The 12609-nt window shown below is 27.4% G+C and overlaps 1 protein-coding gene across 1 annotated transcript; it reads right to left on the bottom strand.

Annotated features, from left to right (window-relative positions):
* Nucleotides 1-8993: 8993 nt before the first annotated feature.
* On the bottom strand, nucleotides 8994-10732 carry LOC112738885 (uncharacterized). Its single transcript, XM_025788942.2, has 2 exons — nucleotides 10558-10732; nucleotides 8994-9535 (listed from the first exon to the last, which is right to left on the bottom strand). The coding sequence occupies exon 2, from the start codon at nucleotides 9533-9535 to the stop codon at nucleotides 9326-9328; it is 210 nt and encodes a 69-aa protein (XP_025644727.1). The 5' UTR covers nucleotides 10558-10732; the 3' UTR covers nucleotides 8994-9325.
* Between the last annotated feature and the right edge of the window lie 1877 nt (nucleotides 10733-12609).

Below are 12609 nucleotides of genomic sequence, written 5' to 3'. Positions count from 1 at the left end.
ATCACAACTACAATCTATCAAGAAAACATGTGCAGCTTCTATCTTGCAATAATTCGCAAATTGGTAGCCTTTATTTGCAATTGAATATGAGGTTCCCGAAGATGACCATTTACAAGCAATTCTCGAAGACGAAGAAGAAGAAGAATATATTTAATATTTTTTTAAATTTTAATACAAATTTAAAAAATAATTTAAATAAAACGAAAATTTAAAATTTTTAAATTAATTTTAAATTTTTTAAATAGTAACACATTTCACATAAAATCTTAAATATTTTGAATTAGGTTACAAATAGCAAAACCCGCTGCATCTCACATTTTTCAGCTGTCCCACGCCTAGCTCGTTCTTCATCGTGCTTATCATCCTAGTTGTTGCTTCCTCCTCCGCACCATGTTCACCATCCTTGTCGTCGCTTCATCCTCCGTGCCGCCTTTCTCCTCGTCGCCGCTTCTTCCTCCTCTACGCTGCGCTCATTTTTGTTGTCGCGCTCTTCCTCTACGTCGCTGCTTCTACTGCATCGAAAACGTGTCTCAATTATTTGGATGTGTCTGTGTTGATAAATTTTTTTTACTATTCTGTTTGATTAGATTCTGGATTTGTTACCTTTTTCATATTCTCCGGGTTATTATAGTGCTTGGTCTGCCATTTTTTCTTTTACTTTTTTGTTTAATAAAAGATTTTATCTTTTTAATCTATTCATAATATTAGATGCATCTATGTTTTTTTTAATGTGTTTGTGTTAATATTTTTTTATCTCTGTTTGAATTAGAGTTTGCAATATTAATATAATTTGGATGTGGAAATACTTAGTTTTAGATGTGTTAATATTGGTTATTTAATTTTGGATGTATTTATGGTCAAAATTTTATTTTTAACCTTATGATGTGAACACTGAACTTTATCATTTTGACATAAGTTTTGAATGTGTTGATAAAATACTTAGTGTATATTTTTATAATTTTGGATGTGTATTTAAGTCTAGTTTTATCCTGTATCTAATATGCAGTCTAAAGCCACAATACCAATAAAAAAACATACTTGTATTAGTCTAAAGAAAAAAAAAGCAACAACTAATAAGGTTTCTATGGACAAGCTTGATGAATCTAATAATGATAAAAATATCAAAAAAAAAATTGGAAGACCGAAGAAACCAAAAAGTCCTACAACACTAAGATAGTTTATTTTACAATTTATGAACTCTCGAGGTTAGCACTACATGAACAATATAGCATAAATTAATTAGTGTGTCGATCTTTAAGAAAATATTTGATACACAATGCTCTCCAATTGTTATCGCGGATATGATGGAGCATCTAATACATAAAGATCTGATTAAATACCAAGAGGTTGAGAACATAAGTTTTAGATGCTTGAAGCACATTCTAAGGTGGTCGATGAACCAAGATTTGATAATTTTTCTAGCGTGATCATATAATAAGAGGATTGAATGCATATGGAAGTTGAGACCGGAGACATATCTATTAATGCACATTTGATTAGTCGAGCATTGGGACTCTCTGCAAAAGGTAATACCTAAAATATATAATTAATATAAAATGCATATATATTTTCTTCTATGGTGTATAGTAAAGCTACTGCTAGTTGTTTCTTTTCTCTGGTAATATTCCTCTCATCCCTGTGCTTCCATTTTACAGTTAATAGCTTTTCAAAGTTAGATCCGAAAAATCATCGTCAGCTCATAGAAACCTTTGAAGGTAGAATCCAAAAAAAAGTTAAGAACTATGTAATTAGATACTCAGTTATTTTCTGCCTTGTGCATGCAGCAACCCATTAGCCAATGGCAGACCCTTAAATGGAGTATAGATCTGCGACGGATTAGTCCTTAACCTGTTGGGTTGGGGGATACCGTGGGAAACCAAAAAAAGATACTCAGTTGCAACCGATATGAAAAAAGAGGAGTTCCGACGCTACTTTATAATATTTTTCATGAAAGCCTTCCTGTTTACTACCAGTAATAAGTAGATTACGATATCATTCATCCTGGACGTAATAGACGTGTGTAATCCAATGCGAGTTTTTTGGGGCAGACACATTTATGATTGTGTTAAGGAGGGGATAAGAAAATATACGGAAGATGACATAAAGACTATCGATGGATGCATGTTTGATCTCTTGGTAATTTGAGTCACATCCCTCGTTATATCTAAACTCTTTTGAAAGGTAGTGATGATTTACTCGTGTGTTTTTGTGCAGATACTTTACTTGCATACCAACAAACACGGGGACTTTAGGGATTATACTAGCAGTCTTGAACTATGGACGAGAGAATGAACTATTACTGCACTTAAACAAGTAGTAAAGGAAGAACAAGTTCGAAAATTGGTATAGATACATACGTAAATGTAATTAATTTTTTTACTATGGACCTTCTCTTGCAAATAATGTTGACATGGCCTAATTCAAAAGATTGAGGAGTTAAAAAAATTCGAAAGAGAAAAGAGAACGTCAATAAACAAAGAATGCCTGATAAATGACGGAGTCAAGCAAACAGCCAAAACAAATTATTAATGAATCAGAAGAAGGAGAACTTTTGACTGAGACTGACACAAGCGATGAAAATTGGTGTCAAAGAAATACATATACACTGTCGAGATTTGAGAGAAAGTGATGAATGTGTGATAATAATGATGATGACTTGACGTTTCTGTACGATGAGAGAGAAAATAAAAGATAAAATAAAAGTAACTGTTTTATCTTTTTGAGAGAAAGTTAGAGATATCTTAATTGATAAGATTTAAATTAAATCCAATTAATAATGTGTTTATCTGAAAAATTGGAATTTGTTTATCTGGTGTGGAAAAAAAACTTTTGCTGCACTTGCATTGTTGTTTTCCTTATAAGTATAGAATTGTTTTTATTTGTTATTTGTACATCTACCTATATACAAAGGTGCAGACTTAGATCTGAATATTCATGTTTCTTAAAATTTATATTTTATTAAGAAAATTTCAAAATTATTGGCTGAATTTTTTAGATTGACAATTATTTTAAAATAGAAACACTAGAACATAGCAAGTGACATGAATTTATTTGTGCCTAAAATCTTACATTGAGTAGTATGAAATGCTTGATATTGTATTTAAGAAGAGTAAATATTTTTCTTAACAGCCAACTTTTAAAGTGTAATTTTTTATTTTTCTTAAATACTTAACAATGGTATCATAATCTTGAATTAAGAGGAATTCCGCGGCACATACTAATATCTTGTAGTAAAGTGGCTACACCTGAGTATACACACCAGGGGCGGTGTATTGATAGGAATTTGGTATTATAGGGTGTTCAAAGTCTCATATTAGATAATATAAAATGCTTGATATTGTATTTAAGGAGAGTAATATTTTTTGTCTTAAGGCACTTATCAAATTCACTATGCATTCATCCAAGCAATAATATACTAGCATATATAGAGCAATTCCATTGAGATTTTTGCTTCCATGTTCCATTGACATAGTTCTGATATTGTTTCATGTTTCAACTACAAGCCTACACCATTTTTCACATTGGATAAAGTTGATGCTACCTTGGACAACTTAAATGTTATTAAGGTTGTTGAATTTATTCGTTCAAAATCTTGTGAAGGTGCAAGTGTTAGTCAGGATGCTGATGGTGACTGTGGTTTTCAGAGCATTGTGATATCACTAAAACACAGTTTTTGTAACAAAGCTGAAGCCTTAATTGACGTTTATGAGGACTCTCAAAGATGGTAAACATTTTCTTCACATTATTTTTGGTTTAATAATTGTCATCTACATTTCTTTTTTGTCAGGAAAAATGTTTTTTACATCCCTAAATTCTAGTTTATGAGCAAATTTATGGCCTAAACTTTAAAATGTGTAATTAGACACTGTAAAATTATCAAAAGGTGTCACAAAAAGAAAGAAAAAAAATTACTACTAATATTTTTCTCTAAAATTATTCTTTGTCTCTTATGATATGTTTTATTAACACAGTTATTCTTTAACAGTTTTAGAAGAAGATTTAGCCTATTTTTTATTTTTATTTTCACTTTTATTTTTTTCACTATTTAGTAATTCCAGGAAGTTAAATTATTGCACATTCTAAAGTACATGAGTCATTTCAAGGATCATGGGGCAGATTGTATTTTCCATTTTTTATTATATTGATGTGTTTGTTGATCGCATAAATTCATTATATCTACCAATTTTATCAAATGTAATTTAACTCTCATTTTTGATAATGCAATTTCACACTATTTTTTTTACATTATATGTATGCATAAATTATAGATTTTTACTCGATTTTTATTCCATTGTTAATAATAAATAAATTAACAATTTTTAAATTTTATTTCATAATTTATTTCAAATAGCAAAAATAATTTTTTTTGTGGGTGTCTCAAGGTCTCAATTATAATTTTAAAAGTAGAAATAAAGAACAAAAAAATATGCAAGATACCAGAAAAAAAAAGTAAAATGTAAAAATTAAAAAAGAAAAGAAGAAGAAGATGAAGAAGTACAATTAAAAGTAAAGAACTTTAATCAAAAATAAAAATGGAGTACAAATTTGACTTCAAGATTTCCAATTTTATTATGTGATACCAGGGAAGTCGAGAATATTTTTTGATTTTCAAGTATTTTCTTAAAAGAATTGAACTGATTACTATGTTTGTCTAAAACTCTATTTATAGACTAACCTAATACTCCTATAATATCTTCATTAGTTTTTAAACTTGAATAACCATTTCGCACGTGTTGCCCCTTGATGCTCTGTTGCTGATATTAATAACTGTTTCTTACACTTTTTATTTCAACGCTTTATTATTATCACTGACAGTTATATTTTTTATTAAAATTGCTTGCTAGTGTTAATTGGAAGTTTCTCCTAATATATTAAAACTGATTTTTTTAAATTAAGATAATATAAATTGATAATAATATTATCTTATATTTATTTGATTAAAAAACTTTTTTTAAGTAATAATATTTTTTGCCTAATATGATGTCTCAAGATTTTTTATTAGAAGACATGTAATGATTGAAAGTAAAAAAAATTCAGTTGTTTATTAACTGCTCCCATTAACTTTTATCTTAACTTCGATAAATTAAGAGTGTCAAATGTCTTTGAGTTAATACTTTGGACATATATCTACTTGACAAATCTAAACTATTAATAGACTTAACAAAATCCTCAAATCTGTAAAGCTTTTACATTGATAGTTAAATACTTAACTGTTAGTGAAATTTATTCTTTTGTATGAAGCTTGTAAGCATATCAAATGATATCGGAAGTGTATTTTTTTTAGTAAAAAAAAAATTGGATGGTGTCTAATATTAAATTTAATTTTTTATTGTTCTCTCTCTCATATTTATTTTTTATCTTACTTAAAAAATTAAAGGTAAGAGATCATATTTCAATTCATTTTCTCAAGTATTAAAAAAACTGAAAAAAATCTATTTGCAATGATATCTGTTTTAATTTTTGGTACAATAATATGTGTTAATTAATCTTTGTCTTGACATTTTGACATTTTAGTTGAGATTTTTTGACACATACCTTTTTATTATTCCAATTGACATTGTTAACTAATACAATTTTTTTAACCTCAAAAATAACATAATCTTAACTTTGTGAAGTCATTTTTTTCATATGTTAAGCTCTAAGTGTCAATTAGATTGTTTGATAAAATTTTTAATTCTATGAAATCTCTACATTAACATTCTAATAGTTTTGACTCCAATGCCAATAGATTTAACAAAATTTTTAAGTCAATTTAACCTTTTGTACTTATGAATTACAAACTTAAATGTCAATGAGTTTGTTTTTGTCCATAATTTTAAACTTGATGAATATTTAAAAAATGAATACCATAACAATATAAATAAAATAGTTAGAACTAAAAGACAATAAAAAAATAAAAATTTAAAAGATAAAAAATATGAGGAAAAAACAAAGAAGATTAAGATAAATAAAAAAGAGAAAAGTGATTGAGAAATAGAGAAAGAAGAGAAAAAAACGAAGAAAGAAGATTTGGTGAATAAGAAAGAGACAAGAGATAGAGAAATAGAGAAAAAAGAGAGAAAAGAAAAAATAAAAATAAAGAGAAAAAGATGAAAGACAGTAGAAAAATAAAGAAGATGAGATTATTTTTTGTCATATTTTTTGTATTATCCAAGTTATCTCTTATTTGCAAAAAAAAAAAAAAGAACTATTTACCTTGTACTTTAGAATTTTTTTTATAATTATCCTCTACATAGTTTATTCAATGAGATGTAGATCTTTGGTGATTATTCAATTTTTTTATCATCTCTTTGTATTTTGCTTTTTTCTAAGCTTTCAAATATTCAATTTATCTAACATTTTTTGTAAGTTGAGTTACAAGCTTCTTTCTAATTCCAAATTCAAATTCATTTATAGCTATTTTGACAATTTCAAATTCTGAAATTACAGCAAAGTATCTATTTCTCATGTTTCTAAATCTAGCCAAATATTTATTAATTGATTCTTCTACATTGCGTTTGATGGAGAATAAATCACTTAAACTGACTTTTAATTCACTATAAAAAAATTGTTTATGAAAATTTCTTTCTAACTGCTTCCAAGAGTGAATTGAATTTTATTTTAAGTTAGAAAACTATGTAAAGGCATTTTTTGTTATTGAGAAAAAAAATTTTATTTTTAAATACTCATTTGACGCTACCTTGTTGATTTTACAGTATAGCAAGTAATGTGTTCTATTGACGATTCTTCATCTTTTCCAAAAAATGCAGCTAATTACTTAGGCAACTTCCATTTTTTAGGCAATTCAGTTTGTTGGATAAATTTTGAAAATGGAGACATAAATTGAAGTTAATTTTCAAATCCAACATTAATTCTAATCTTTTCAGAATTTGTTCAACAACTTGATTGACCTCTTGCTCCCAGTATCATTTTGTTCAACAACTTCATTAATAATTTGTTGTAGTCCAGTATAATCTTTTATTACATTACCATCATTTTGATCTTCTTTATCCAAATGCATATTATGTTTAGGAGGATTTTGTTCTATATTTATCTCTTGTACTTCAATGAAATCATTTTGATTTTCCTTCATACTAATTATCTTAGCAATTTGATTTATTTTATAGATTAATTGATCATACTTACTGTTAGATCATACTTACTGTTAGTTGACTTAATAAAAGAAGTAAGTATTTTTGTCATACGATGAGTCAATATGTTAGTTAAATTATAATGATTTTTATTTATCTGCTGATGAAAATTTTTTAATATATCTACATTAACCATAAAGCTTTCTGACGACAATATTTGTTATATATTAGAAAAATCTGGACTTGTATTTTGGGTAATAGCAAAACAATTATTATCTCTTATTGTACTCACATTTAAAGGAGTAGGCAATATACCAAGTAAAGTTTGTGAACCTCAAATTAAAAAATTTTTCATGATAGTATTGACACATAAGTTCTGGTAGACATAGTTTTGAATTGGTGAGTAAACATGATTAATCAAACCTTGTGTCGTTATGGAGGGAATAAATTCCGGTGGCAAATCATTAGACGACTAGCCCATAGTGTTTGTATGAGATGCACTTAACCCATGATAGGTATGGCTAATGCCATCATGCCTCACCGAGAATAAGGTAGTCTTTGTAGTGTGAGGTATAAAACTATTTTCAATTTCTTTTTCTCTTTCATAACTGAAAGTAGAAGATGTTGTGGATGAACTTAACATGTCAATTCAGTACCTAAAAATAATTTGTCGTTGCGTAATTTCCTGCAAATTTGATATTTTTTTGACAAAATTACAATCTATTGACAATGTCCCATCGAGCGTGCCAATTTATTTTACTCGATTTTTCGTTCCATTGTTAACAATAAATAAATGAACAATTTTCAAGTTTTGTTTCACAATTTTATTTCAAAGAGCGGCAACGATTATTCTTGTGGGTGTCTAAAGGTCTCAGTTGTAATTTTGAAAGTAAAATTAAAAATAAAAAAATATGCAAGTGGTTGGAATCAAAATAAAATACAGAAATTAAAAAAAAAGATGAAGAAGAATAAATAAAAATAAAAAACTTTAATTTAAAATAAAAAGTAGATTACAAGTTTGAGTTTAGATTTCAAATGAGTTACTCAAATTTTCAATTTTACTCTGTGGTGCCAGGAAGACTAATAGTGATTTTGGATTTTCAAGTATTTTCACAAAAGAATTGAACTGATTATAATGGTGGCAGGAAGATTAAGAGTGGTTTTGGATTTTCAAGTATTTTTACAGAAGAACTCAACTGATTATAATATTTGTCCAAAATTCTATTTAGTTTTCAAACTTAAATAGCCGTTTAGTATTTGTAACTGTTTCCTGCACTTTTTAAGTTACATTTTTTATTAAAACTGCTTACAATTGAAAGCTTCCCTAATATATTGAAACTGATTTTTTAAAACTAACATAACATAAATTGACAATAATATTATTTTATATTTATTTGCTTGAATTTTTTTTTTAGGTAATAATATTTTTTGCTTAACAATAGAAAAAGAAAGTGACATTATAATGGGAGTAACAATATCCATTCCCATATAATTAATACTTTTTGTCTGTTTTGCAGCTCGTCGAGAACTCTTACATCCAACCTTGGGGTCAGGTTTCAGTGGATAAACTTGCTGCTATGTACAAAGTTCAGGTTAAGTAGTCATCTAGATTAATGTTAACGTAATTTGTAAATAGGAGTTATAGATTAGATTATAGATGCCCTTTCCGTTCTAGATTAATGTTAACAAAATCATTTATATTATTAGGAATTAACTTGATTGATGCAAAAATAGATGAGAACCGCATTCTTTCTGCCTTGACTTTGATCTTTTCTGGACGTGGAATATGGCTCAAATATATTCAGCCGCCAATATATTTCTAAAAAGTAAAATTGCTAGAATTTAATGGAACTTGCAAAACTCATCGATAGAATTTGGAGTTTAACCCATCACACAATCTTATTCAGCAACACTACACAATCATAAACAGAAAATGTGCTTTATTTTTTTCATCTTAACCTTGTAATGCCATTCTGCCCCAGCTTCATACAATAGAAAGCAGTGGCAAAGTTTATTTTACATGCATCATAATCCCCAACTTGGCTTTTCATCATAAATTCTTCACAATCCAACAAGAGAATCTCAGTTATACTATACTTTCCCTACCACTTAGTTATCATACATGAAACTTGATAACAACTGAGTTCAATATCACATTTTAACATTTTCATGTCATGTAAAACAACTAAAGCCTTTATCTTAACACAAAGTAGTAAAAGCAGAGAGAAAACTACTGTTTTTCTTGCAAAAAGAAATTAGACCTTTGATGGCATGCTAGTACCATCACCCTCTGTCTTGCTCTTCTCTGCTTCAAATTTATCTATTGCTACTTGCAGTTCATCTGTACCTCCAACAGCTCTCATCGTGTAGTAGTACGTTCCGAAGACAAATGCTGTCAAACCCCCGGCAACCACCAAATTCTTAGCTTTGGGAGGAAGGCTCCTAAATCCTGAGAGTCCAGCCATCTAGATCAATGAAGAAAGATGAAAACAGTTAGTACAGATAATGAAGACAACATTTTTTATTGTCCTAAACCACAAGAAAGAAGTATAAGGTCAAAGTGAAACTTGAGTACTCAGCACAATTAAGGCAACAACTTAACTTTGCTAGTTTCAAAGTCAACAATTCAAAGCAAAAGTGAAACAGAATTCAGACATGAACATAATCTCAAGAGTGCATCAAATAGAAGGCAACTATATTTTCAAAATAGTCAGAACCATAGTTGTTACTTTTATGCTCCATGTATATAGCAGATGATTCACCATACACAATTCAAAACTCAAAAGTCGATCAAACGAATTTACATGCACGAATTTATTGCACGTGTTAAATATGCACAAAATTAGATGCAATTATCAATCGACGAAACAAATTTAAATACAATTATCGGAACTATCACGTGAACTTGGAGAAAAAAAATTAATGATATTTGCTCATAATTATTTAGTGCTGTGTATCCATGAAGACAAAAGACAGTAGAGATCTCATGTTGATGAGTGGAGAATCCGGTAAGTGAGAATGCTATCAACTATAATTTCCCTGATTTGCCACTCATCAAAGTGAAATCCCTCAATTTAGGTGCCAAGTCCAGAGGGTCAAGTTTGTCCAAATAGCAGAACACAGAGCAAAGTGGCTTCAACAATTTACCAACTTGGCTTCATTAGTTTGTAGGAAAACCAAAATAAATCAATAAATATCTGAAGCTGCTGTTTTTAGCTCAATCTCTTCGGTGAGGCAAATCATCAAACACCTTGCGTGCATTCCAACAAAACCATAGAGAACAAAACTAACTCGAACAAAATGTTTTTCTTTTTTTTTGTAGAAAATTTGCACGGTAGGTTGTTAAATTTGGAGCAGACGCGGAACCATAATCTAAGTTTCATCTTCAAAACTTAAGAAACAAGAAAGGAAACCAGACACGTAATTTTGTGATGGGGTTTTGAAACAAAAAAATGGATAATAGAAATGCATGAAAGGAAAATCAAACCTTTTTACGAGAGATTCGAAGAGACGGAAGAATTGGCGGTAAAAGCAGGTTAGCAGCAGTGGCTTAGGGCGGCGGTAGCGGCGGTAGCGACGGCGACGATTGGAGTCGGCGAGATTAGAAAGAATAGACAATTGTCCACTGTTCAGGTTTATTCCCTATGCTTCAATAGTTCAATGGGTTAATGGGTTTAGCTATATTCCGCTAATTGTTACTAACTAATCGAAATTTTTAATTTTTTATTTTAATAAAAGTAAAATAAATATGTAAAAATATAATTTTATATTTTTTGGTTAAAAAATTTTAATTAATAATTTCTACTTAATATACTAAAATTGAGTTTTTTCCCAACTAATAAAAGGGAGGTGTCACTTTCTCCTAAACCCATTTTTTCTCTAAAATGAATGCATTTAATGAATAATATATAATTATACTAATTTAGGAAAATATTTTTATTATAATTATATAAAATCAATATTTAATGCATTATTAAATTATTTATCAATTATTAATCAAAAATATTTTTAATTATTTTAATAAATAATGTATAATTATACTAATTTAAGAAATATCTTTATTATAATTATATAAAATTAATATTTAATGCATTATTAATTAAACTAATTATCAATCGAAAATATTTTTAAACATTTTAATTATATTCATTTTAATTATATTGGTATCTTTCTAATTCTTATTCATTATTCAATGATTTTATTAGTGGCAAGTTGTTAATCCATTCATATTGATGATAATAATAATTTTATTAGGATAAATATCAAATTCTATTCCTAATATAAAAATATAAATTTTAATTCCTTCCATTTTTATTTTACCACCGTAAAAGACCATGTATGCTAGGAGAAAATATCATTCGTTTACTAATTACTTTTTCATTTGATAGCTTTTACAACAATTCTTTTTCTTTCTATGAGGCGTCGTTGCAAGAAGGCAACTATCGTGGATACAAACTACCATACTCTCCAATTTTCGTGTTCATCATTCAGAGTTATATAAGATATGTTATCTATGAAGTATTTATAGACCATGGTGTTATCATGTATGCATAAATAAAAAATGTTTCGTATTTAAATTTAAGTCATTTACCTGTTTGTGGTATATTGTAGTGTGAAATTATTTTCTAATATGTGTTGTGTAATGATATTATGTTCTCATTTAAGCTTTTACTTTAGAACTGTATTATGATTTTATCTCATCATTTTTTCTTAGATATCAAGTTGATGTATTTTTATTTATTATTTTATTATTGAAACGGATGTGATATGAAATGTACCAAAAAAAAACTCCCACATTCAATTTATTTTATTGTAGTCTTCTATCTATTCTATTTATTTTTATTTTCTTCTTATTCATTTTATTTTCTTTTTAAATGTTATATAATTTATTATAATTTTATAATTTATACCAATCTATCTACTTAATATACTAAAACTGAGTCTTCTCCCAACTTATGATGGTAAGGTGTCATTTTCTCGTGAATCTATTTTTCCTCCAAAATGATTGCACTATTTCTCTCTTTTAAATTTATTTTTAAAAATTATCTTTAATTGATATAATTATATTATAATTAGTATTTAATGAATGATACATAATTATACTAATTTAAGATAATCTCTTTATTATAATTATACTAATCTCTTTTAAATTTATTTCAAAAAATTATCTTAATTATAATTATATAATAATATTATACTTAGTATTTAATGAATAATTCATAATTATACTAATTTAGAAAAATATCTCTATTATAATTATATAAAATTAATAATTAATGCATTATTAACCTAATTATCAATCAAAAATAATTTTAACTATTTTAATTATATTGATTTTAGTTATATTGATATAATTCTATTTTTTATTCATTATCTTAAAATTTTATTAGTGACAAATTATTATCTTAATGGTGACCTATATTATAATAATAATAATAATAATAATAATAATAATAATAATAATAATAATAATAATAAGATAGAAAATTATATTTTAGAGAAATATAAATTGGTTATTAATAATTGATTATTAATAATG

The sequence above is a fragment of the Arachis hypogaea genome, chromosome 2, assembly GCF_003086295.3.
Source record: "Arachis hypogaea cultivar Tifrunner chromosome 2, arahy.Tifrunner.gnm2.J5K5, whole genome shotgun sequence".
Lineage (NCBI taxonomy): Eukaryota > Viridiplantae > Streptophyta > Magnoliopsida > Fabales > Fabaceae > Arachis > Arachis hypogaea.
Note: the sequence above shows the minus strand (reverse complement) of the source record. Positions and strands in the feature narration are given on the sequence as shown.